At 38.3% G+C, this 25,961-nt stretch overlaps 1 protein-coding gene and 1 long non-coding RNA gene across 2 annotated transcripts in view; one reads left to right on the forward strand and one right to left on the reverse strand.

The window, feature by feature from the left end:
- Nucleotides 1-13,731, reverse strand: part of LOC141574199 (uncharacterized) — an 80,143-nt gene extending 66,412 nt beyond the window's left edge. The window contains exon 1 of the long non-coding RNA XR_012500963.1: nucleotides 13,379-13,731. This is a non-coding gene — a long non-coding RNA (uncharacterized LOC141574199). The remainder of the gene's footprint in view (nucleotides 1-13,378) is intronic.
- A 96-nt stretch (nucleotides 13,732-13,827) lies between these two features.
- The window catches only part of TMEM170B (transmembrane protein 170B), a 28,866-nt gene continuing 16,732 nt past the window's right edge, over nucleotides 13,828-25,961 (forward strand). Inside the window, exon 1 of the mRNA XM_010945717.3 lies at nucleotides 13,828-14,503. Within this exon, the coding sequence (XP_010944019.2) occupies nucleotides 14,191-14,503 (313 nt within the window). The 5' untranslated portion in view covers nucleotides 13,828-14,190. The remainder of the gene's footprint in view (nucleotides 14,504-25,961) is intronic.

The raw sequence follows: 25,961 nt of genomic DNA on the forward strand, positions 1-25,961 counted from the left end.
AAGCAATCCACTGGGGTTCTACTTCTGATTGTTATTTACAATCCTTTGTTGAATTTATACCTTAACTGGGTTGTAAGCTTTCTAGAGATACACACTGAACATTTGTTTCACAGTCAAGACAGAATCAGAGGCCAAGACTACTGACCATCTCTTTGATTGCTTTTTTCATGACCATATACTGCCTCGTCGTGATTTATAAAAATTACCTGGGAAAAATGGGAATTTTGTTGTTTACATACAGAGTAATACAGAAATTATTGCTGCTATTTTGGTGAGAAAAATTTTGTACAATGTATTACAATCTAAATAAAATGTAAATTTTATTTTTTAAAATTATGAAACAATTCTTTATAACCATAGATGCAAAACTCCTTAACGAAATATTCACAAATGGAATTCAGCCATATATTAAAAGAATGATATACAATGACAAAGTAGGGTTTATCCCAGGAATGCAAGGTTAATTTCACATTCAAAAGTCAATCAATACTACTCATCATATTGGCAGACTAAAACCGTAGGATCTTCTCAATAGATGCATAAAAAGCACTTGACAAATTTAAAAAAAAATTAATAATATTTAAAAAACTCTAAGTAAACCAGAAATAGAAGGGAACTTCCTCCACCTGATAAAGAATATTTATGAAAATTTTACAGTTAATATAATGCTCATTGGTGAAAGAATAAGTGTTTTTCCTCTAAGACTGGACACAGGGCAAATATCTTCCCTCTTAATGTTGTAATGGAGGCCCTAGCCAGAGGAATAGGGCAAGAAAATGAAATAAAGAGCATAATGTGTTTGTATGAAAATTCTAGGGAACCTATAAACAACTACTAGAACTAATAAGCAAATTTTAAAATGTTACAGGATACAAAGTCAATATTTTAAAGTCAATTTTTCTTTTATATTTTACTGGTTTGATGACAATAAAATTAAAATTTTTTATTTGTTATAGAAAGACATAAAATATAAAGACAAAATATTTAGAAATAAATTGAATAAAAACATGCAAGACCTCTCCACTAAAAATTACAAAATACTGCTGAGAGAGATTAAGGAAAACCCAAATAAATGGACAAAAATACCATGTTTATGTATTAGAAAACTCAAGTAAATCTGAAAAAGAAGAACAAAGTCGGAGGATTTACAACTCTGAACTCAAAATTTACTAAGGCTACACTAATCAAGACTAAGAAGTATCAGTGGAACAGGACAGAGAGGCCAGAAAAGATTCACACTCATACAATCAATTAATTTTCAACAAAGGCACCAAAGCAATACACTGGGGGGCAAGGAAGATCTTTTCAAGGAAAGGTACTGGAATAATTGTATTTTCAAGTGGGAAATACTTACCTGAAAGGAACCTGGATGTTCACCATTGCTCTTGTTCAATACACTAATCTGATGTGTTGTTCTTTTCTATTTACACATTAGTAATGTAGTACCAGCTAATCAAAGCAATGTTTCCGCTATTAGAGTAGTGGAAAAAGACTACTCAGGAATAGTCTTTTTCTTTTTATAAAAATAACATTTTTAAGTTACAAAGCAATAGTTTTTCATTAATGACAATTTCAATGTTAAAGTATAAAGTAAACAAAAATTACCCATGATCATACAACCCAGAATTCAAACAAAATGACCTTTTGGGTTAGTCTTTCTAATCCTCTGTATATGATATTATAAAAATTATATAATGCATTTTAACTTGATATTATTTTGCATGTAATTTTCTTATTTCAAGGCTCTCAGTTTTTATTATTTTTGTTTGCATGTAATGACAATATTAGCTTTCATTTCAACATATTTTTATGACACTTGTAATTGCATTTCCTGAAAGCATAAATTTTAACTGCAAGCTATATCCAAATTGCACTTCTAATCAACATCAATGTCTAGAGTATCTGCCAAACTCATAACGACACTTATTCCATGGAAACTGCCCATTTCACAATCCCCTATCCAAAATGCAACTGTGCTACTGAACAAGCATGACTCAGGGAAGCAACCATGGGACAAATTTCATTTTAAATTTAAACTGTTATTTTAAATTTATTTTGTATGTTTAGTTCTTCTCTTGCCCCTGATGAAATTTAGGGCAGGTCACAAAACTGAGCATTTCAAAATTATATTTTAGTATCCTGTTACAAGAGAAACCACAGACGCAATCTTTAGGCAGCCAAATTTACAGCAGATAATCTGTTCAAGGCCACAATCAACTGTTAAAGTTCTGGCAACCTGAACGAAATGGGCCAACTATGCTCTTACCCAGGAATTTCAAAATTAAGTCCAGAGTAAAGTTTGCCTGCAATGATATCCCACTTTGTGGAGTGAACACCAGAGAAATGGAGTCTTCAAGAGAAAGAAGACAGGAGGAAGTACAAAAGGAAGCAGATATGGACCAAGAGCATTTCCTGGATTCTGTCAGCTGTCAATTGCTGGTTTCACTTCCTTCCAGAACTGCACTTACATTCTTGTCTTTGGGTTCTGTGAAACCCCTCAATCATTGCAGTATCCAAATTCTAATTGTTTTTGTCAAATCAAGTTTGTTAAAGAGGCCCAAATAATACAAAAATGAATATGGATTGTGGGAGGTCCTCTCCTGTAAACAAACAACCGTATTCATGATCAGTATATCCTCCGGCTTTGCCCAGAAGAGGGTCTCTGATCTACTCCCTTAATCTGAGAGTCCATGTTAGCTGTAAACTTACAGTGCTCCTTGCTCACTCACTGAGGTACTGACTGTAGAGTTACCCAGATCATCTCTGCTCTGCTGAAGCATCAGTGTCAAACTTCTGTATATATTTTCCTGATCTGAGAGATTACATTGTCAGAAAATGCATAGGATTTGATATTCAGTGACTGCTTCAGATGAGTTTTTAATTCTAATCCCTTTGTGTTGTTCTTAGAAAGGAAATCAAGTTTTGTCTTACTATTATTTCCAAGGTAGTCAATAATTTTAATACTGTGAGAACAAAACACTTGAGTTATTTTAGCTTCTAAATGTCAGTAAGTTCTGTTTTCAGAAATTTGTCTTGGGTGAAGTATAAATTTACATGACATATTTTTAGTGACTAAGACAAAATTCACTCCCATTGTTAAATAAAAAAGTTCCAGTATTACCAATAATGTGTATTGGTTAGTGTGGCTCTAAGGATATGTCTAGAAAACCAAAGATAGCAGAGAATTAACTCAACTCTAAAATGTCCTGATAGTAATTTTTCATCACATCACATGACTTAAAAATTATCTTTATAATTCATATCACAGATTCTGTCTATCTTGGGTGAAATATTTTTATCTTAGAAAACCAGTCTGTAGAACATACTAGGTTTTAGAAACTTGATTCCTTCACACTCTCAAATTATTGTGATTTTATTAAGTGAATCAAGTAAAAATTATTCAATAAACATCCAACATTGTGCTAGGTGCTACAGCTGTTCAAGAAAAAAAAACAAGATGGGATGAGATGTGGCCTTTGCCCTTCTTTGCCTGGTAAAGTAGTTGGGAAGAGATATAAGGCAACAGTAATAAAGCAAGACAGTGTGGAGTAATGTGTGTGCTGGTTTTTAGAAGTTCTGAGATGGGGGAGAGAACAATGGAAAAGAAGTAAACAAAGAAGCTAAGAACAGAGGAGACAGAGAGAGAGAGAGAGAGAGGGAGAGGGAGAGAGAGAGAACAGCTTGCATTTCTGACAACTTTTCTGTCATTCCCTTCTTGGGGCTCCACTGGAATGAACTGAAGCTGAGATGGTCAGAGAGAACTTCCTGAAGAGGTGGGATTTGATTTGGGACCTGAAGGAAGAGATGGCATTTGAAAGGATAAATGGCTAAGGAGACAACATAAGCCAAAGTATGGAGATGAGAATACACCCAGTTTTGCAGAGAAGCAATTCATCTTACTAGCATTAGAAGCCATAGGAAATGATACTGGGTGAGCGTGGTGGAAAAAGAGCAAAGGATTTTAAACATGAAGAACACAGGGAATAGCTGAGTAGAGGAATTACAGGATGAAAACTGGGTTTGGGGAGATTAGTTATGCAAGGTTCTGAAAGATGCATTGGATGGGTGGAGACTGAAGCCTGGCAAGGTAACTAGGCATTGCTGTAGTGATCCTTCCAGGAGACAATGAGGGCATGGACTGGGACAGCATCATCTCAAATAGGGAGGATGGATAAGAGCTTTTCAAGGCAGAAAACTATCTTGAGCAAGCTGAGCTAGAGGGATGGCAGAACTTCCGGCTAAAGGAGTTGGGAGGTATGAGGCTGGAGCTTAGGGAAGAGGGCAGCCAGGAGAAGTAGGCTGATGTGGACTTAGTCAATGACACAGAAGTTACAGCTGAAGCCAAGAGAATGAGGGTGATTCCTGAAAGAAGGAATGTGGAGGAAAGAACAGAGAAATGAGACCTGAGAAGCACCAACATTGAGGGCATAGCACTAGTAAAATGAGCCAGTGCAAGAGGGAACATGCGGCCTGGGATGTAAGTGAGACATAGTGTGGCCAGAGAATTAAGGCAGCAGAGTGGTTAAGGAGGAGGAGGCTGTCACCAGTACCAAAAGAAGCTGCATGAGCAAGATGATGAGGATCTTTAGGAGATGCATTAACAGTGATGTGGGACTAGAAACCAGGTCACAGAGGTAATGGAGGGAAGGAGCCATGAGGTGATAGGCCGGTGGACACGTGCAGAATCACGCAGTGGTTAGGAGGACAGGCTCTGACGGCAACATGACCTGAACCCTGGCTCCACCCAGACTTGACAACTTAACACACAGAAGTTGACCTTTGTCTCCATGCACTGGATTGAATAGCATCTCCCCAAGTTCACATCCTTCCGAGAACCTCAGAGTGTGACCTAATTTAGAAATAGGGTTGTTGCAGATGTAATTAGTGAAGATGAGGTTACACTACAGCAGGGTGGGCCCTTAATCCAGTATGACTGATGTCCTTAATAAGAGGAAAGGACACAGAGAGAGACACACACAGGGAAGATGCCCAAGTGAAGATGCAGTCAGAGACTGGGGTTATTATGCAGTTGCAACCAAGGAAAGCTAAGGATGACTGACAATACCAGAAGTTAAGAGACAGGCGCACAACAGATTTTCTCCTAGAACCCCAAGAGAGTACAGCCCTGCAGACACCTTGATTTTGGACATTTAGCCTCCAGAACTGTGAGAAATCATTTCTGTTGTTTTAAGCCACCCAGTTCGTGGTACTTTGTTATGGCAGTTCCAGCAAACTAATATTCTTGGTCACCTCATCTTTAAAGTGAGGATACTAACACTCTCTTTATGTGGGGGCAGTGCTTAGCATTATGGCATGAAAAATGCTTAGCATAATGTCCGCTCCATTGGAAGAGCTCCGTTACATGTTGCCATATATTATGTTTTTCTTTTAACAATTTGGTGTGGAAGAAAGGAAAGATGATCCTAGATAAACCATGCATATGGTGAAGTAAATGTTGTTGTTATTGTTTCTTTTTAAATAGGAGTTTTGTGTGCATACTTAAACATAGCAAATAAATAAAATCTCCAGAGAGAGAGGGACAGACTAAAGAATTTGGAGATGATATACATCTTCATCAAAGACCAAATCCAGTGCAAATGAAAGATTTTGAGAGATGTGACCATAAAGTAATAGACTACATACTTCAAAGACTTACTACCATTTATAATTCCAAATTGATATCACCCTTCAGAGAAGGGTATGCTCTGGAAGGTAGATTCTTATTCTAATGGTGTTGCCATTATTTCAAATACATTTTAATTTTCTCCCAAACCAGAGAGTTCCAAACTACACAAAGGTTTTACCACTTAGGACACACCTCATTTTTGATCAAAAGTCGTAGCTTCCCTGGGTGGTCGCTCAACTGACATGACACCAAGCAATTCCTGACTATTTCCAAATGCCAAATCCACCCTTAAATTATAAACATCAGCATCACTGAGGGCATTTTTAAAAAGTGTGCTAAATACTTATCAAAGAAGTCTTAAATACCCAATGTGAAAGAAAACATTCTTATTTCAAACAGAACATCAATCTTATTGGCATAAATGCTTGATGACTTCAAATGAGGCAAGCCTTTTGACAAAAGTTTTTTGAATTATGTATTATATATCAGTCTTTTCCCAGATATTCAAACAGTTAAGCCCTAACTGGCTACTCAGTGAACCAATGATGGAATTTTTACTGGTGAATTCCCAACTGAGGTCCTCTTAGCAATTTCTAAGTAAGTACATTTAAATACATGGCTTTATTTTTCCCTCCTCATATCTTAGAACTCAGTATGCATGAGAAGGAAATGGCCTTGTTTTTCAAATACTTAAAAGAATAGAAAGGCATAAACAATGATTTCAAAGTGCTTAATAATCTATTTACATCACGTTCAGACTTTCAGAAAGGAAGAAGGACAAAGGGAAAAAAGGTCATCTTTAATTTGTCCCCACTTTAACTTTCTCAGACTTTCCAGACCGACAAAAAATGGGGATCATTAACAAAAAGGCACTTCGCTTAAAATGAGATCTTTTTAAATGGGCCTCTTAGTACACATGAACTGTGAATTTTTTCACTGCCTAATATTCACCCTGGACTAAATTAGTCTTTATTCATCCTTCTACTGCATTTTTGTACTGTATTTCAAAGTGAAATACTAATCTGCACTTTATTTGAGCTTGGAAATCCAGGACAAATATAAGGAGGTTGAAATAAAAGAGGAGGCTCCCTTGGAGGCCAGACTCTGAGAGGCAAGAAATGCACCCTGGTTGCAGAGAGGAAGTTGCATTTTGTTGTGCAATTTGTTGGTTGCACAGAGTTCTGGGCCTATTCCTGAGAGATGACATCTGTTCAACCACTGCTCAACTCAGTCCTCGCTCAATCAATATCTGTTAATTCAATTTTAAGACACTGTCTTCCATTCCGCTGGTTATCAGGAGTGATGAAGAAACTAAGAGAAGGAGCTGCGTGCCCTAGTTGGTACAACCTTTTCTCAAACTTGGAATTGGGTCACATGACCTTGGCTATGAGGAAGGCTCTGAATCATCCTATCCTATTCTTTTAATTTCCTCATCATTAATGGAACATATATATACATGTTTGTAACTGAGTGCACACTTACATTGTGTGTATGTGTATATATCCATATGTATATATGTAATATGTTTACTGAGTATGCACATATATTATATAATGGTGGGGACTTCAGAGAGAGACAGGGTGACCTGCTGATAAACGGTCTTCCTGACATAATAATATAGACCTGGACTCTAAAAAATTGATGATACATAGAGCTTGAAGTGGAGCTATAAGAGCTTGGAGAATGTTTGTCAAGACAACAGAAGGAGAGGACACATGAGCCGGCAGAACTTGGAAAGAAGAAGAGAAATCCAAAGTGAAGGGCCAGCGGAAGTGGCATAAAGGACAATGGACTCTTCTGCAAACACAGGGAACGGCACGAAGGGCAGGATGAATGTCCTATAATTGATTAATTAGTGAGCAAACTGAAGCCCAAACAAACAGTCTAAATAGACTGTTAAAAAGGAATGACAGTTAAGGATGATCGACAAATAAGATCCAATACATATTCACTTAGTGTCTCTGAAGAAGAGACCAAAACAAATGGAAGGGGAAAAATACTCAAAAAGACAATTTGAAGAATGGACTTTGGAGGAATAAACGAAGAGTTAAACCTATAACATGTCAGGAAAAATACTGATTCAAAACGGTCAATTCCGAAATGCATCCTAGTAAAATCACAGATGAAATAATTCTTTGGGCACCCAAGAGAAAATATCAGGTACCTATAAAACCAAGAAAGACGGCCACTCTCAGCCACAGTCAACTATAGGATAAACGAGAAATACCTGAAACTCCTCAGTTTCATTAATTTAAAAAATTGTATTTTAACATTTGCTCAAATTGAACTTTTTGTGTACATTTTAATGAATTTTAATGCATATATACATTCATGTGCGCATCACCACATTGAAAATACAGAACAATTCCATTTACTCCCCAAACCTCCCTGAGCTGTCCCTTTTCAGTCAAACGCCCCTTCACTGCAACTCACAATATTGATGACACAATTCTAATAAAAGATTGAGATGTGGGGTCAAGTAGTATATTAAAAGAATAAGAGATCATGGCCAAGTGGCATTAACTCCAGGAACTCAAAGAAAATGTATTAGGAAATATTTGAATATAATTTCCATGTATCTAGAACAAAACAAAGAATCACATGGTCATACCCATAGGTGTTAAAAAGACTTATATTCAACAACTTTTCAAAACCAAATTTCTTAATAAAATAAGACATTGCAAGTTCTCAATATCCTCTAAATTTATTTATAAATGTAACATGAGTTCTGTGAAAATATAACCAGTAATATTTTTAGAATTAGGAAGCTGATTTTAAAGCTCCTCTGTAATAATATACATTCAAGATTAATCAGGAAGAAAACTGAAAATGAGGAATAAAAAAAGGGAGACCTATCTCAGCAGTTACTGAAGCATACTGTACAGTTAAGGAAAATAAAGAGTGTGGTGCTGACATGTGGACAGATAGATGGAGAAGAAATGAAAGTCCAGAAATAAATCCCAGTATATATAGAAATTTTGTACATGATATAGCTGGTACTTTAGGTCAGTGGGAAAATGATGGATTATTCAATAAATGTTTTGGGACAACTCAGTAGCCATCTGGGAAAACAAAATTAGATTTCTACTAAACGCCTTACATTAAAAAAAATTCCAAGTGGACTAAAGGTGTAAACAAAAACATCCATAAAATTTTTAGAAAAGATATTAGACTTAAAAAAAAATCTGAGAGAGGGAAAGACATTTTAAAGCCTGGAAGAAGACTTAGATACCATAAAAGAAAAGACTGACAACATAAATATTAGAAATTTCTACATGACCAAAAAGTTTTGTTCAAGCTAAAAGGCTACTGACAAACTGGAAAAGATTTACACAATGCATGTCACAAATCGTTAATTTGTTAAATACTTAAAAGCTCTTACATGTAAGTTTTTGAAAGATAAATTACCCAAAAGAAAAATGGGCAAAAGTCCCTGTAAAAGGTGATCCAAATGTTCCTACACATTGAAAAAATTGTGTAACCTCACTTATAATCAGAAAATTGCTAACAAAAATACAATGAAATACCATTTCCCAAATTTTGCTCGACACATAATGTTTCTTGATGTTTAGTTCAACAACTAAATACTTTAAGAACTGAATTTAGCATGGACTGTACCATGAAGCTACAAGAGGCATTTAATCAACACACTATTTTATGTGTTTTGTATTTGGCTGTTCATCCATAACATGAAGAGATTGGACGCAGGGAGATTTTCAGACACTGGTTTTTAGGGGGAAAACTGAGTCTCCTAAATTGCCAAATACAGGATTGTGTGTGTGTGTGTGTGTGTGTGTGTGTGTGTGATTTTAGCAGAGACTTTTTCTTCACACTCACATTCAGGTTTCAAAGTATAAATTCTTAGAGTTCAAATGTCATGTATTCTTTTTTTTTTTAAGGTTTGGGATAATAAACAAGGAGCTACATTATGGGGGGCAGTAGCTAGCGGAAATTGGGAGGTGGGTGGTTTGTATGCATAGGTAGAGGGAAAGCAACAAGAATATGGTGGAAATTGGAGCTGGAGGCACTGGCAGTTACCTATTTGTCCTTCAATCTCAAACATGCCCCGACCTCTGTGACTGTGGGTGGAGGTCACATCCCACTGCCAATAGAGAGCAGCACCCCGCCCTCTTGGGCAGGGCTGGATCCCCCAGCAGCCCCATAATGGTAGCTTGGGCCCTAGGTGTGCCATGTCTTACTGGGAGACAAAACATGACATACCTGGTTTCTCTGATTTACCGTGGTGGAAATGTCCCTTGACTCTAATAGGTGTTCGGTAAAACACTTCGGCATGTAAGTTTCAACGCAGTACATAATTGAAAGTAATATATATGACTCTTTCTTCCTTTCATTTCTGTCATTTCCTCCAACCGAATTTTATTTTCTTCATCAAAAAACAACCAACAGTGCTTTCATTTTCTTTGTGTATGTATGTGTGCCTGTATGTCTGTGTGTATGTGTTTATACAAACAAGATTTGGGCAGAAGTGTGGTTTTGTGCCTGGATTTTGAAGAAAAATTAGTCTAACAGTGTTGTGGAGTTTCAGCCCATCCTTGTGAAAATTAAATGAGCTGATATATAGTACTTGGCACAAGGTCTCACAGGAGGAAAGAGCTTTGTGTTGATTATTACTATTGTTTCAAGGACATCAAAAATCTGAAAAGGTACTATTATTATCCCCATTTAAAAGCTAGTTAAGTAATGGGAGCAGTATTCAAATCATATTTTTCAAACAATGAATCTATTGAACCTAGCCCGCCACTCAGGGTTTGAAGCTGCTGCAATGTGTAGCAAGATGAAATTAGGTTGTCTATGTAATGTGACTCTGATAAAGTACCATACAGCAAGAAAGAAAGATGATAAAGTGGAGGAAAAGATGTCCTCAATAGTTAATGTTTTTCTCAAAGGATCAATATCATTTTATATTCTAATTGATTTTAAAAGCTTTCTTGTGGGCCCTCTTTGCACAATTAATAGGATTCCTAAGACTTACGGGTGTTCCCACACTTGTGTGGAAGAAACAAGTCAGGAACTCTTTGTGAACTGTTGTTTCAAAATCAAGGACACAGGGCTGAAAGAGACCTCAGATTTATTTGGGGTGTTCTCTGATTTCTGGTAAGAATATGATTGGTGTATTAACTCAATATCAAAAATCTGCAAGGAAAAAAATTACACAAACTCCACCCACATTAATTCATTTTGAGGTTTCTTAACTGGCTGCTGAGAAATGTTCAATCCACTTAAGAATAAAGGCTTCCAACACAGTGGGTTCACTTGCTTTTTCAAGGCAAACTTTGCAAAGTACTAGCCTAGAGAGTAGAGATTACTAATCTTCAAATCCTGTAGATAACATCTGACATAGAACTTTATTACGGATAATAGATGCCAAATAAATGCTTATTGAACTGAACTGAAAAGCTGGGAAAAAGTTGTCTGGTTATCAAAGTGCATTATTGGATTATCATACTAAGTGAATGAAGTAAGTCAAAAAGAAAAAGACAAATATCATAAGGTATCACTTATATGTGGAATCTAAAATACGATACAAATGAACTTATTTACAAACCAGAAACAGACTCACAGACAGAAAACAAACAGGGTTGCCAAAGGGGAACCGGAGTGGGGAGGTATAAATTTGGAGTTTGAGATTTGCAGATTCAATCTACTATATATAAAAATAGGTAAACAACAAGGTCCTACTGTAAAGCACAGGGAACTATATTCAATATCCTGTAATAAACCATAATGGAAAAGAATATGAAAAAGAACTGAATCATTATGCTATACACCAGAAACTAACACAACACTGTAAATCAGCTATACTTCAAAATAAAATTTTTTTTAAAGTGCATTATCAACTTGGGACTTCCTTGCTGTGTCTTACTTTGTTTCCTGAGAAATCAACACTTAGGTCCCATTTTTTAAAAAATTACATGAAACAAGAAAAATGCTGACTTTTCTATAAAGTTTACTCAATTATTCCTTCAACAAATATTTGTTGAACACCATGTGCTAAGCTCTGTCCCAGGTTCTGAATATTTTAAATGTAGGCTATCATGTTTTAAATAGAAGTGTGTAATGATACAAACCCCAATAATTCCAGGTAAACTAAAAGTTCCTGAGCAAGAGTTTAATGAGCTGCTGCTCAGAGAGTTTACTATGCAACCTTCATTGAATGTAGTCATATTCTCTAATAACACTAATATCATGTCAAATCTCCCATTGGTAATCATTAGGTAACCTACTTCTCTCTATCCAGAACCAGCAATTCAGAAACTGGGCTCTGAAGTGGTGTCACCTGCGTCAAATCACTTAATTTTGTACAGTTTCCCCTATCTGTAAAATAAAATTAATTAGAAAAATGTGCCAACTAAAAATTGTTGCTTGCCATGTGGCACCAGAATGAAGTCACTAGCCACTGCATTCGCTGACCTTCAACACACCTTGAAAGGAGTTCACGGAGGAGGTGAGGAATGAGGCACTCTGCAATCTGGGAAAAACTAGCAAAACAGGCTTTCAGATAAGTATTTTCAGAAGATTTTATGAGCCCAATTTCTTGCCTCTTCTCATATCTAGAAAAGCAGTAAAATCATAAAGGGAGACACCTGCTCCTCATGACTAGCAGCAACCTTCTCGTGACTAGCAGCAAGCCTCTACCAAAACGTGTGCTTGAGTACACGTATTCCCCCTTCACTAAAATCATGTATGATACTGATTCTCCCCTGCCTCCTCCAAGCAGTTCCTCAGAGCAACCTGAGACTTGGTCTACCCGGCTATAGTCCTCATTTTACCCCCAAATAAAACCTAACTCACAACCCACAAGTTACATATACATTTATTTTCAGACCACAAATGGTAAAGCCTCTTTTAAGTCTGCTATTCTATAATCTTAAATTAAGATCTAATTAATTCTATGTCCTAGGAGGAAAATAAACCCCACATTACCAGTTTTGACTCAGTTCCTATTAATGATACAAAGTTTTCCCTTTCCCTCTGTGTTGTGCCGTCAGACAATACATACATATATAAATGCATATATTTGTGTATATATAGTTATTTTTAAGGTGGTCACCAAGAGCAAGGTTTTACAGGTGATTCAACCCTTTTGCATTTTGCCAAATGTACCTGATAATTTAGCTACAGCATGAACTTCGCTGCCCTCTGCAGATTTTCTTTTCAGATGGTAAAGAGGTTGAAAAAGGATGGGGGGGGGAGCGCTGACTGGTGCTTATTTTGTTATTGCCAAAACTTAATTTTTATTTTTCAAGATAAAAGGTCTCACTCTCCAAGGAGGAGTTGTGGTTAGATTTTAGACAGCTCCTGGGGCTAACGCTGGACATAAAGAAGGGCAGCAAACCACGGGAAGAGAGATCTAGTTTAAGCCCTAGAGGGGGAAATAACGAAGACTTCTACAATTTAGACAAAAAGAATACTGCAACGAAAAAAGGGCTGGACACAGAGATGGCCCTGGGGTATAGGACGCCTGCAGAGCCCTGGGTCTCCAGGTGACTTTGTACGCTGGGACCACGGGAGGCCCAAGTTCTTGCTGTGGGAAGGACTGGATGGATAAAGCGGGTCTATTTCCGTTTTAATGTCTTTCAAATATATTTTGCAAGTAGTGCTAGGTCGTCTGAGTCAAAAAAAAAAAAAAAACAACCAAAAAACCAAAAGACCCAACCCCGAAAACTGATAAATGTAAAATGTTGAGATATTTACACCTTTAAAAAACAAGTTGTATTCAAACCTCTTTACCCCAAGTATTTCCTTCGAAGCCAAAGATTTGAACTGTCAAAGAATCCATCTGACAGAGTTTTGCACCTCTCTTCAGCACTTTCAGTCCTCGAGCTTCCGCCCCGTCGGACGCCAGCGAGCCCCGCTACCCAACCCCCCGCCGGGCGCGCGCCCCCGGCCTGGGGGCGGGAGGGAGGAGAGAGCGTGGAGGTGGGTCCCTCGGAGCACCCAATCAAAAGCGAAGCCCGGCCGTGGCGCTAGTGACGTAGGCCGCGCTTTCCTCCGCCCCACTGCGGGCCAACGCTCGGCACCGTCAGCCGCGCGAGCTCGCGCGCGAGAGGAGAGGGAGGAGGAGGGCTCGGGGCCGGCCGGCTGTCGGAGGGCGACGGGTCGCGGGATGGGGTAGAGTGAGCATGCGCAGCGGCTCCGTGGATTTGGGGGAAGGCGGGGGATCGAGCGCGCGCGCGCGCGCGCACAAGCGGCCCGCCGGCGGCCGCGGGTGGAGGGGGCGGTTCCTCGAGTGTCGGTGGCTGGAGGGTGGGCAGGTTGGCGGCAGGTTCCGCCGCCGCCGCCTCCGCCGCAACCTCTTCGGAGTCCTGGGTCTTCTCGTCCTCTCGTGGTGATGAGCTGGGCCCCGTCGGGGGCGGCACCTGCCGGCTGCCCATCACCCCGGGCCTCCCGGCGTGACCTCGGCCTCCTCGCGTGCCCGGTCCCCGCGTCGCCGTGCTTCCCCTGAGAGGGAGCGGCAGCTGCCTCCTCCGCCCCGAGTCCTCGCTCGGGGGCCGCGCGAGGACAGCGCCCGGCCCCCTCCCCTCCCCCGTCCGCCGTCCTCAATGTCTCCCCGGCGGGGAGGGGGCTGCCTGGGAGACGCGCTGAGCGGCCCCCCCCGGAGGCCCGTCGGCGGCAACAGCAGCGCCCAGCCCGGTGCCCCGAAGCCTCCCCTGGCGGCGGCGGCGGCCTGGAGGAACCGAGCACCCGCCGCCGGCCGCGGAGCCTCGCAGCCGCCGCCCGGCGCCCGAGGAGAGGGCGGCGGGCGACCCCCGGGGAAGATGAAGGCGGAGGGTGGCGACCACTCCATGATCAACCTGTCGGTGCAGCAGGTCCTGAGCCTCTGGGCCCATGGGACGGTGCTGAGGAACCTCACGGGTAATTGATGCGCCTGGGGTGGGGACCGGGATGCGGTGCCGCCCCTCGCCTCCCTTCTCCCTCCCGCGGAGGGGAGCGCTCCTCTCCGCCTCACCTCCGTGCGCGCTCCTCTCGGGAGCTCGAGGTCCCAAGTCCCGGCCCAGAGAGTGTTAATAGGATCCGCTCCGTGCCTGTTCTAGGGGCGCGACTCCGGTCACCCGAGCCCCCCGGCGCTCCGAGGGTCCTGAATCGCTGGGGGAGAATCCATGACCCCCGCTTCCCTCTCTGCGACTGCCCTGCTTCTGTAGTACGCGCGGAATTGCTTTAGTGCTGAGACTTGAGTACAGCTAGCCTTAATTCCCTACCCCACCCCCCCCCATACACACGCACGCACCCTGCTATTTGCTGTTTAGATCTTTTTCTGGTTTAGCTCTTTTTCTTTCTGGCAGACCTCACATCGAATGCAGGGCTTGAATCCCGTTTGCTTCAACTGTTGAATTTTTTTTGGCTTTATTAAGTAGATGACAGTAGGTCACCGGCTGGACCAAGTGCATTCTAAGCATTTTTTGCTTTAACCGTGTTTGTCCTCCCTTTGCTATTTCCTTTTGTCTATCTGTCTCCTTCCCACCCTCTGGCCTCAAGCCGCCTCTTCTGTGACATTTGATAATTTTGTGTACTTCCCTTCGTATGTCAAGGCTATCAAGAGGGAATCTGACTTAACTACATTATAATATCAATTTCTGTTTATAAAAAGCAATAATACTCATACTTTTTAATCAAATTTGTTGGTTTGCTTTGTGAAGAAACTTCCGGTTTGGTTAATGTGGACATGCTTATACCTTGAGTTCTGAATTTTAAAAATACTCTTTAAAGATTAGTGTTTACAAGAAAAAGATTTCAGTTACATTTTGGTGACTCTTCAGCGCCTGCTTCTCAGGGAAAAAAACTTAAAAACTCTTAGGGTTTAATTCTTGAAAATGTATAAGACACCTAATTTTGATAGAACATTAGTATTTCAAAATACATTATGTCAAACTGGTTAAGAGTATGAAGAGTATTTTACAAATATAACCTGTCTTGTTATGTTACATACATACGTGTATATATAATACAAAGATATTATAAAATCTGGTATTATATGGAATTCAGATATTCATAGAAAAAAATATAGGGAGATTTTATACCACAAGGTTGACTTTAAAGACACTGGTTACCTTGAATGTGGAAACTATAAAATTAATAGAGATTCTGTATTAATTTATGGTGTCTTCAGTTTTAATCTGTGGTCATTTAACTTGGAGCAGACTGACCTTACATGATGGTTGCCCGTCAGGTACATGTTTTTAGTTCTGAAAACCTACACTGACATAAAGACCATTTCAGAATTCAGTTGAATTTTGAGATAGACCCCTTTATCTTGCTTATGACTTTCCTTGTATTTATCCACTGTTAATATTTCAAAATGTTGTATCAATTATGTTTATTGCAGTAAAATGAAAAATAAGGATTTAAGAATATATATTTGTATCTGTTAATGACTAGCTTAGCTCATCAATGGGTATTTAAAAAAAATTAGCTCTGGGAACCAGAGTAAGTGTAAAAGTAGCTTACCTCTTGGCCAGATTTAACAACATTTTAAAATATTTACTTTAAGATTCTAAATCATTATAGTGGCTTCCAGTTTCCTTTGGCCAACCATTAGGTTAACAATAGTAGTTTAAATCCAGAGTTAGCTCTGATTATCTCCTAATATAGTCTTCAGTTGCTCATTGGACTTGGCCATTTTATGAAGGATATGGTGAACACCCAAAACTAGGACTGAGGTTGGACTGAGGAGCATAGGAACCTCTTCTAAGAAAGAAGCAGAGTCTGAGTACACAAAATTCTGTTTGTCAGGGTAAAAATGGAGGAAAACAGATTTAGAAGTATGCTTCACCAGCAGTTGAGTGTATCACATATTAGGAACCACATCACTTCTAAAAAGTGTACTCTGTAAGTGGTAACATTCTGATGTGGTTTATTTTGGCCTTCTCCATGCTGGTGACCTTCGTGATGTAGCTTAGCCATTAGTTAAGAGATGCTGCCTACAGTGCCATTTAGAACTTAGTCTATTAAAAACAAACACACACTTCTGAAATAAGATAACTCCTACTTATTGAATGCCTGCTGTGTGTTAGGCGCTTGACATACATTATTTTTAATCTTCAGAATAACTCTCCAAAGTAGAGTTACAAGGAAGCTCAGAGAGGTAAGTTAAGTTGGCCCACAGCAAATAGCTCAAAAATGGTTGTGCTAGGCTTTAAGTCCAGTCTTTGCGAGCAGAACTACTCTCTCCCCTTTTCCAAGCTGTTTTAGCTATTTCTTCTCTATCCTCTTGAAACAGAAGCAATTACTCACTTCATCCTGCTGCTTATGCTCCTTGTATGTGCTTTTATTATTGTATTTTCAGTTGCATTACAATTTTTATTTGTCTTCTAGTCTGTGAGCTTTTTGAGGGTCAGGTCATTGCTTTAATCATGGAATTATGGAACCCTAGTATGTACCTGGCAAATAGTATATGCTCAATACATATTTATTGAATTGAACTTTTAAAACAGTACTTAGTTGCATGATTAAAACATTCTAGTTGCATTATTTTTCAGCTGCACTTATTGGAGTGAATATGCTGTTAATAGGACATGAGGTGTTTAAGCAACTTTTATGAATAATTATCATACGTTTAAAACAGAGGTGCTTATTGAATGTACTTTTTTTGTGCTCGTTACCATCCTTGCATGTATTTTATCTTTTCAACCATCTTGAGAGGGATTAGTGTTTAATCTTATTTTACAGATTCAGACATTGAAGCAAAGAGTAACTTGCTTAGATCTAATAGCTAATAAGTGAAAAATTACTTTTTTCAGATTATGATAACATATTAAGTTAGAAGGCATTTTTGTCATCATCATAAACTTGGAAATGAAACAGGTAATCCAACATGGTTTCCAAATCTTGCTACATATCAGAATCACATGGGGCTGGTTAAGGGGCCCGTGGCCCCAGTCCGTATCTATGGAATTAGAATCTTTGAGACCAGGGCCTAGGAAGGTACATTTTTAACCAGCTATTAAGGTGATTTTATTATTGAGAACTCAAGAGTTGGGAAAACGAGATTTTTAAAAATTAATTTTTTGATGATCTCTTTGTAACTATGTTGTGATATATAATGCAAGTTAATATAGAGTGTTCAGTATGGCTAAGGACTTAATTAAAATTCCAATATAAATGACTCATTTATTTCCAAGAGGAAGCTATAACCCAGTATTTTTAAAGTGACTATCTTTTGACATTAGAGGATTATATTAGAATTTATCTTTTAAAAATGTTTTCTTTATATTAGCCATTAGCTATAGAGAAAAATTCCTAGTAAATGGTAGTATTTTAAAAATTCTAAACAGTTTAGTTATATTTAATCTGAAATATAGGGGAAAATGAAACATTAACAATGTTTATGTAAATACTTATATACTGGGCAGTTATTGGAACTTCTCCCTACTAGGATAAATTTGGTTCTAGTAGATTTCTGTATGCAAGTAAAAAGTCTACAGACACAGTAGGACCCTTGAATTTGTGAGTCAAGACACTGAGTTTTATCCTTGAATGCTATTAATTGGCTCTTGTACTTCAGAAAAGCCACATACTTACTGGCCTTAGTTTCCTCATCTGTAAGACAATCTAATGCCAATAATTTTCACACTGATGTTAAAGTAAAGCTGATGTAAAATTTTTAATGAGTTAAGAAAAAAGTTTAGAGATACATGTTAAGAAAAACATTTACTCATTTGCATATAAACTTTTTTCTTTTAGCTTTAAAATCAAGAAATTTTCTTTTTTAAATGAGGCTTCAGACCTTTACTATACTAATTTGTAGGGTGAGGTTTGGGTCCTAGAAAATCTTTGTTCTCTGACCACCATTTAATAGTTCTTAGAATTAGGCCTTCTTAAAACTTAGTTTGGGAAACTCTGGATTCAATACCTGAAGATCCCTTCCAGTTCTGAAATTGTTTTTTGTTTGTTTGTTTGTTAATCCCACCGCAGCATTACTGCTGCCTTAAGATTACTATCAGTGATGTCCCAGGTGTGGCTGTTCTGACCATGCATGTGCGTTACTTAAGTTTCCCTGCTTGGTCTCTTATTTTTTGATTTGTCATTCATTTGGTCTCTTTTTTAGATTTAATTTTAGGAATTTGTTATATTGGGAATTTCATTGTAAGTTATGCTCATTGATGTAAAAAGTTCATTTTTCAATATTCAGTGTAAATATCCTTTGGAAATACTGTATCATGAGATTATAAAACATTTTATCAATCACTGAAAAGATTTTTTTTTTTTTAGATCAGTGACTGATTCAAACAAATATGTTATTACTGGCAACATTTTTTTGGTAGGACATGTATAATTTAAGATGTTCAAGGGCATACAAGTAACAAAACTATTGTATATTGCTCTCATAAATTTCATAATAGATTCAGATTTTGACATTTAATCCTTATACTTTTATCACTGAGAAACTAATCAGTTATGAGGAAGAATGAATTGAATGGCATCTTTTAGGAAGATAGTGCTATGTCTTAAGTATAGAGCAACTTTTCAACTGTTTTGAGTAGCCTTAACCTGATTTTTTTAAAGCAAATGATATTCTGATTGTTTTAAATTAAAAACTTGTTTTTCTGAGAATTTTCTTTTTCTCTTCAATGATGAGTACTATAATTTATAGTTTGAAATTATATAATTAGTTGGTTAAAGGGCTATTTAGTTTAAGTGGGTAATGAACAGTATTGCCATAAGCTTTGAGAGAGGCAGTATATTAAAGCAGCTCTTGAAGGTGTCACAGTTAAATTAAACTAATGTTTTTGCTCTTTTAAGAAGCGAAAGTAGACAACTATTAAATATCTATAATAGTTTTAACTTCTCCCTATGTTAAGTGAGGTTTTAGGTGAACAAATACAGCAACTAATTTTTAAAGCTGGCTAAAATATTAGAGTGATTAAAAATAAGAAAAACATAAGGTTTACCTTCATTTTAACTTTCTTTGTTGCTCATTTCTTTGTGGAGAGTTAAGTTTCCATCTAGCATTACATTCCTGTCTTGAGAGCTTCCTTTAATATGTTGTAGCACAGGCCTGCTGGCAGTTAATTCCCCCCAGTTTTTAGGAAAAAAAACTTCATTTCACCTTCAGTTTTGAAAAATATTTCTCCTGAATATATAGGTTCTGGCTTTGGAGGTTTTCTTTTTGTTCCCCCCCTTTCAGTCTTTCAGAATCTTACTCTCTTGTCTTCTGGTTTGATTGTTTTTGATGAGAAGTTTGCTATCCTTTGTCCCTCTGTGTATAAGATGTCTTTTTTTCTCTGCCCCCTGCCTTTTCCTTATTTCTTCTTCAATATTTTCCTTTTATCTTTGGTTTTTAGTCATTTCACTATGATTTATGAGTAAATATGTGTGTGTGGTTTATTTTGTTTTGTTTTTTGGTTCTTTTGGGAGGTCTTTATCTTGCTTGGGAGAGTCTTAGATTAGTGGTTTGATATCTTTCATTATTTTTAGAAATTTTCAGCCACTGTCTCTTTGAATTTTTTTTTCTCCATTCTTTCTTTCTTCCCCTTCTGGGACTCCAGATTACATTTATGTTAAACTATTTGAAATTGTCCCATAGCTCTTGGATACTTCCTCTTTTCCCTCCTACTCCTCCTTTTTTCCCACTTTTTTCTCTTATTTTTCAGTTTGAATAGTTTCTATTGGTCCACCTTTAAGTTCACTAATTCTTTGCTTACCTATGTCAAATCTACTGGGGAGCCAATTAAAGGAATTCTTCATCTCTGATGTCGTGGATGTTTTTCTGTTTTGTTGTTGTTGTTGTTGGGTTTGTCTTTTTTTTTTAATTTTAAGCATTTCCATTTGACTTTTTCTTGGACTTTCCATCTCTCTGTAGAAATTCTCTGTTCATGTAAGTTGTCCACCTTTTCCTTGAGAGTCCTTGACATGTTAATTATAGTTATTTTTAAGTCCTTGTCTATTCTAAAATCTGGGTCACCAGTGAGTCTGATTGCTTTATTTCTTGACAATAGATTGTTTTCCCTGCTTTTGAGAGTGTCTCATTTTTTTAATTGAATTCAGGACTTTGTATGTATAACAGTAGTGACCGAGGTACATAATATTTATGCCTGGAAATGGGCTGCTTCTGTTAGCCTGGTACAGTGAAGACTGATTTAATTTACTCAGGAGTGAGCATGGTGTGAGTTTTCTTGTTATGGTTACCCTCAGTGCACCACAGGCTTCAAATTCTCTAGAAGGTGTTGGTGTTGTTGCCTTGTTCTTAGGATGGGGACTGGGTGCTGCAGTGTTATTCTCAGTGTTAATGCTGCATTGTCAGCTCGTAGTCATCTGCATGCCTGCACCATGGAAGAGGTGTCTGTCCACATACTTGCCTTCCCCCAGGCACAGACTTCTGAAGCTCATTCCTTGCTGTTAGGCTCATAGTGGGGGCAGGGGAATTTTTCTACTGTCCTGGTCCAGTTTTAGTCTTTGGCAGGCTCTGTGTAGTGGGGTATCTGGGTGGGGCTGTCCACGTTCTTACCTTTCTGAGCCACAGTGGCCGCACTCTCCTTCGTATCTGTGATTGGTCTTGGGCAGGAGTCTCCAGTCCTTCACTCAGCAGTAACTGACTCCGCTTAAAATAGGATCCTGGGCTCTGGATGGTTGCCTGCCCCTCCCCAGAGGGGGAGGACTTTTCCTTCTATTTTTCCCCAAGCTGGACCTGCAGTGGGTTTTGTTCCCTTAGGGTGACAGGATTTGCTGCCCTCCTGCAATGGCTAAGGCTTGTTTTGAGAAGAAGGGTTCCAGGAAGCAGGCAGGGTTGTCTGTGTTTCTCTTAGCAGCTGCTGATCACCTCCCATAGGCTGACATGCATCACCAGGGGTGGTGCTGTCCAGTCTCCTGCCTCGGAGTCCATTTTTCCAGGGAGTGCCCAGTAGTGACCCAAGGAAAAGAGCTCGCAGGTGACTGTGCACTTTCCGTGTGTTACTCCAGGCTGGCAGGTTAAGCGACCCCACTTGGACTTACAGTTGGTTATAATTTTAGCTGATTTCTTCTTACCCACTTGTATGGGGCCCATTTCTCATTCCTGTGCTTTGCCACAGGTGACATTGTATATATGTCTCTCTCCTTGGAGGTTCTTGTCTGTCTTTGGAATTCAGGTTAGTTTGTTATCTTGCAGTGTCACTTGACTGATGGGCTAAAGAAAAGTTATGATTTGGTAGTTTATTTTTTTTTCATTGTTGGGGTTAGAGTGACATTCGTTACAGTTTTCTATGTCCTAAATTTGATTCAAATTTAAATCTGACAACAGAACTTTGTAATAATTATAGATTTAAAATCTGACAAAATAAATCATGCATTTAACAAGATTGGAGACTCTCAAACTTGAGATTTCCTGCTTTTAAAAACATGGCCCATAATATAAACGTATAGGTAATCTTCACATTTTTCTACTTGACATTTTCTTGCTTTTAGCTTCTTTACTCCTTGCTTCTCACCAGCATTTGAACAGTATTGCAGATGTACTGAACATATTTTCCTGTGCTTCCAAATCAGTTAGCATTGTCATCTATTCCGCTGGTCGTAGCAGAAATCTGGGAGGCCAGACATCGTATGTCCCTCACCTCTGTCATCCAGGTCATCAGCAAATCCTAAATATTTCAAATTCTTTTCAATCCTAAAGCCAGTGCCTAAGTGCAGGCCTTAATAACTCTTTGGACTCTTGAAATATTCTGATAGTCTCTCATCTCCTTCCAGTATCACTTCCCCATATCTAACAGGATAATTAATTTTTTTAAAGGTAAATGTGATTGTATCACTTCCTTATTTAAAGCCTTTCATTGGCTCCTCAGAACCTTCGACCTTCAGTATAAAGTCCACATTTTCAGGGTCTGTAAGTAGCCTCCCCTCTCCCACAAAAGCTACTCTGGCTCCAGCCCATCTCTATAATCTGCAGCCTCTCCTCTCCATATTTCTTGGCTTTAGCCAAACCAGAATTTTTGCAAGTTCATATTCTTCATTGTACATAATCCTATGATTAGATCATTTTGTCTTAGAGCAGTTTTTCATTCTTGACTGTACATAAGAATCACTTGGGAATCTTAGAAAAATTCTGATGCCCAATTAAGTCAGTTTGTGAGGGTGGTATTTCTTTTAGGGTATCCCAAGTAACTCTTAACATCTAGTCACGGCTGAGAAGCATTGGCTTAGAGTGCCCCATTCCCCATTCCTCACCCTCATTCCATCTCCAGTGTTTATCATTCTGTTAAATCCTGTCTGTTTTTAAGAATTTAGGGGACAGTGGCTTCTCTTGGGATCTTTCCTGACATTCCCCTCTCTACGTGCCTTTGGGTACATGTGCCCCGTGGCATGGGCTGCATTTTGTGCTCTGAAGAACTTAGGTATTAGAATATGCCATTGAAGCACCATTAATTAAATCCTCACGTGTCAGGTCTTGATATAATATGAAAGTACCATGACTAATTTCCATTGGGCTGTAGGGTGACAACCCAGACCCCTGGAATATATGTCAAAATGATATAGAACCAGGAGTCATCAAGCTTTTTCTCTAAAGGACCAGTACTAAACATATGCAGCATATAGTAACTGCAGGAAGTATCTTCAGCTTTGCGGGCCACAGGGCCTCTGTCATAACTACTCGATTTTGCCATCATAGTGTGAAAGTAGCCATCGACAATATAAATGAGTATGGCTGTGTTCCAGTGAGACCCAACTGCCATTGAACTTTGAATTCTGTGTACTTTCTATGTGTCATGAAATATTGTTCTGATTTTTTTCAACCATTTCAAAATGTAAAAACCATTTTTAGCTTGCAGACTGCGCAGAAACAGGTGGTGGCCAAACAGGCCTCGTGGGCCGTACTTTGCCGACCCCTGATGTCGGGGACTATTTCAGATTGTAAATGCGTCGTCTCTCTGAGAGTCTAGTAAGCTGCCTTTGTGCCTTCTCACAAACTGAGAAGTCACTGGTGTCAGAAGCCAAGGGGAACAATGGCCACACCTTAGATTTGATGGAATGGAAACAAAGCTTGAGATAACTGAATTTGAACACAGATTATGTAAACATATAATGAGGAAAGAAGATAGAAATTTTGAACAGCCTCCAGATTTAGTCTTACTGGCATGTTATTTTCAGCTTGAGGTTTAGAGTATGTTGAGTACATAACAAGTGTTCAGTATCTACTTGCTAATGATTTTATTAGAACGGCTAGTATGCTACATAGGATTAAAAAATATGTTTAGCATTTGTCCAATGAGATAGATTTTGTTGTTTTTATGACTTTTATTTTTTTTGATTTTTAAGTACGTCTTATGTAAGCTTAGCCTGGAGTAGTGACTTCCATCTTTATTGCACGTCATGAGTATCTGGCAGAGTTGATGAAAATGTTTAGGTCCCACCTTTAGAGATTGTTTTGGTTGCTCTGTGGGTCATTCTTGTGAGCAGCCTGAGTAGGGAAGCATTGGCCTTGTAGAGCATCTTCTCCTTTGGTGAGTTCTAGAATGAAAAATTCTTTTTTTTTTCCCATCAAAAACTATTTCTTAAAGACAGCATATCTGCAGTAAGTTAAAAAAAATACTTCAGGCTGTTTGCTAAAAAAATAATCAGTAAATCATATATAAAATAGTATCACTCATCTCCTATCTTATCTTTAAAAGATAGCCATTGTTTTCTGTTTGTTTATGCATTTCTCTGTGCATAAACAAACACTGAATTTTTGAACAAATAGGATCATACAATGTGTACCATTCTTTGACTTGTTTTTTACTTAGTTAATATATTCTTGATATCTAGAGAAATTCATTTCTCATAAACAGTTTTGTCCAAGGATTAAAAACAGAAGCATGGAAGATAATTTTCGGTGGCTTGGCAACCAGGGCTGATGAGAGATACAGATTGGGAGCAGGGCTGTTTCTAGTATTGTTTGGAGGCTGGAACAAATCACAGCTCTGCTGCCTCTTATGCCACTAAAAGTAAACAAACACACTGCAACAATTCAGGCAAAATGAGTTTAAGAGAAGACTGTGGACAGCCTTGAAAAGGGAAAAATAATGAAAGGACTTTATGAGATGTGCCCAGGAAGATGGACTGTTTCCTTTCAGGGAATTAAGGTGATTCCATGGATGGAATGCTTTAAAGTTTTGTACAGTGTATTTTTAAGTTTTTGTTTTGTGTTTTGTTTAGCATTAGCAAAGTCTCCCTCTGGCTTCCTCCTTTCATTGTTGCTAAGTTGCTAGAAACTTGGGTTAGGCAGGATATGGATGGAAAGAGAAAACTGGGCCTCTGGGTGTTCATGTTAGCTGTACGTCCTCTACAGTTTAAGAAAAGGCAGTGATATTCCTCTCCTGTTCTTAGCACCTTCCTCTCTCCAGGGCTCAGGGGCTCTCCTGTTACAGAGCCTTTCCTCATCTCAGAGCTCCCTTGGTGAAAATGCCCCCTCTCCTTGTTACTCCCTTATATTGTCACTTTGTTAGCTTCACTCTGGAAAATTATATCTTTTAAAATGTAAATATCTTCTGGGCAAGTTAAGCTTTTTTGTCTTTAATTCATTTATTATCAATTGAAGGCATTTGTTTGAGAGCGACAGCATTAAAGCACTATTTCCCTGAAAGCTGGAAGAGAAAAACCTCTAAAAGTCAAACTTTGTCTGATTTCCTTAATCGCCAGCATCTCTCTGTTACGCCACTGAGAAGCATGCATGGTACTTTAACACACATTGGAAAATATATCAAATATCTCTTCCTTGAAGTGATTTTAAATTATGAGTACATTCTAAGTGTCAATTCTTAAAAATTTGGCAGGGTGAAACTGATGTTTTTAAAAATGTTTTTCTATATATTCTCCCTTTTTCTAAATTAAAGTTTTCATTTTGAGATAATTGTAGATTCACCTGCAGTTGTAAGAAATAATACAGAAAGAACATGTGTGCCCTTAATTCCATTTACCCAATGGGAACATCTTTGAAAACCACTGTATAATATCAAATGCAGGATATTGACATTGATACGATCTACCAACCTTTACAGATTTCACCAGAATTTTCTTGTATACTTGTACTCATTTGTGAGTGTTTAGTTCTGATAGCATTATCACTCCTGTATGTATCCATCACCACAGTCAAAATACAGCACAGTTCCCCTGCCACAAAGATGTGGTGTTACCCTTTTATAATCACACCCTCCTTTCTTTCTTGAGAGTTTTTTTGCCTTGTTTTTAAATGTTACTGATGGTCATGACAAAGTAATTATCTTTTAAATTTGTACACATAATTTTAAAGTTTTACTTATTTAATTTTTAAGTGTGGTTAAAAAATAACATAAAATTTAACCTCTTAACCATATTTAAGTGTACAGTTCAATAGTGTTAAGTATATTCACATTGTTGTGCAGAA

Source organism: Camelus bactrianus, chromosome 20 (genome assembly GCF_048773025.1).
Source record: "Camelus bactrianus isolate YW-2024 breed Bactrian camel chromosome 20, ASM4877302v1, whole genome shotgun sequence".
Taxonomy (NCBI): Eukaryota; Metazoa; Chordata; class Mammalia; order Artiodactyla; family Camelidae; genus Camelus; species Camelus bactrianus.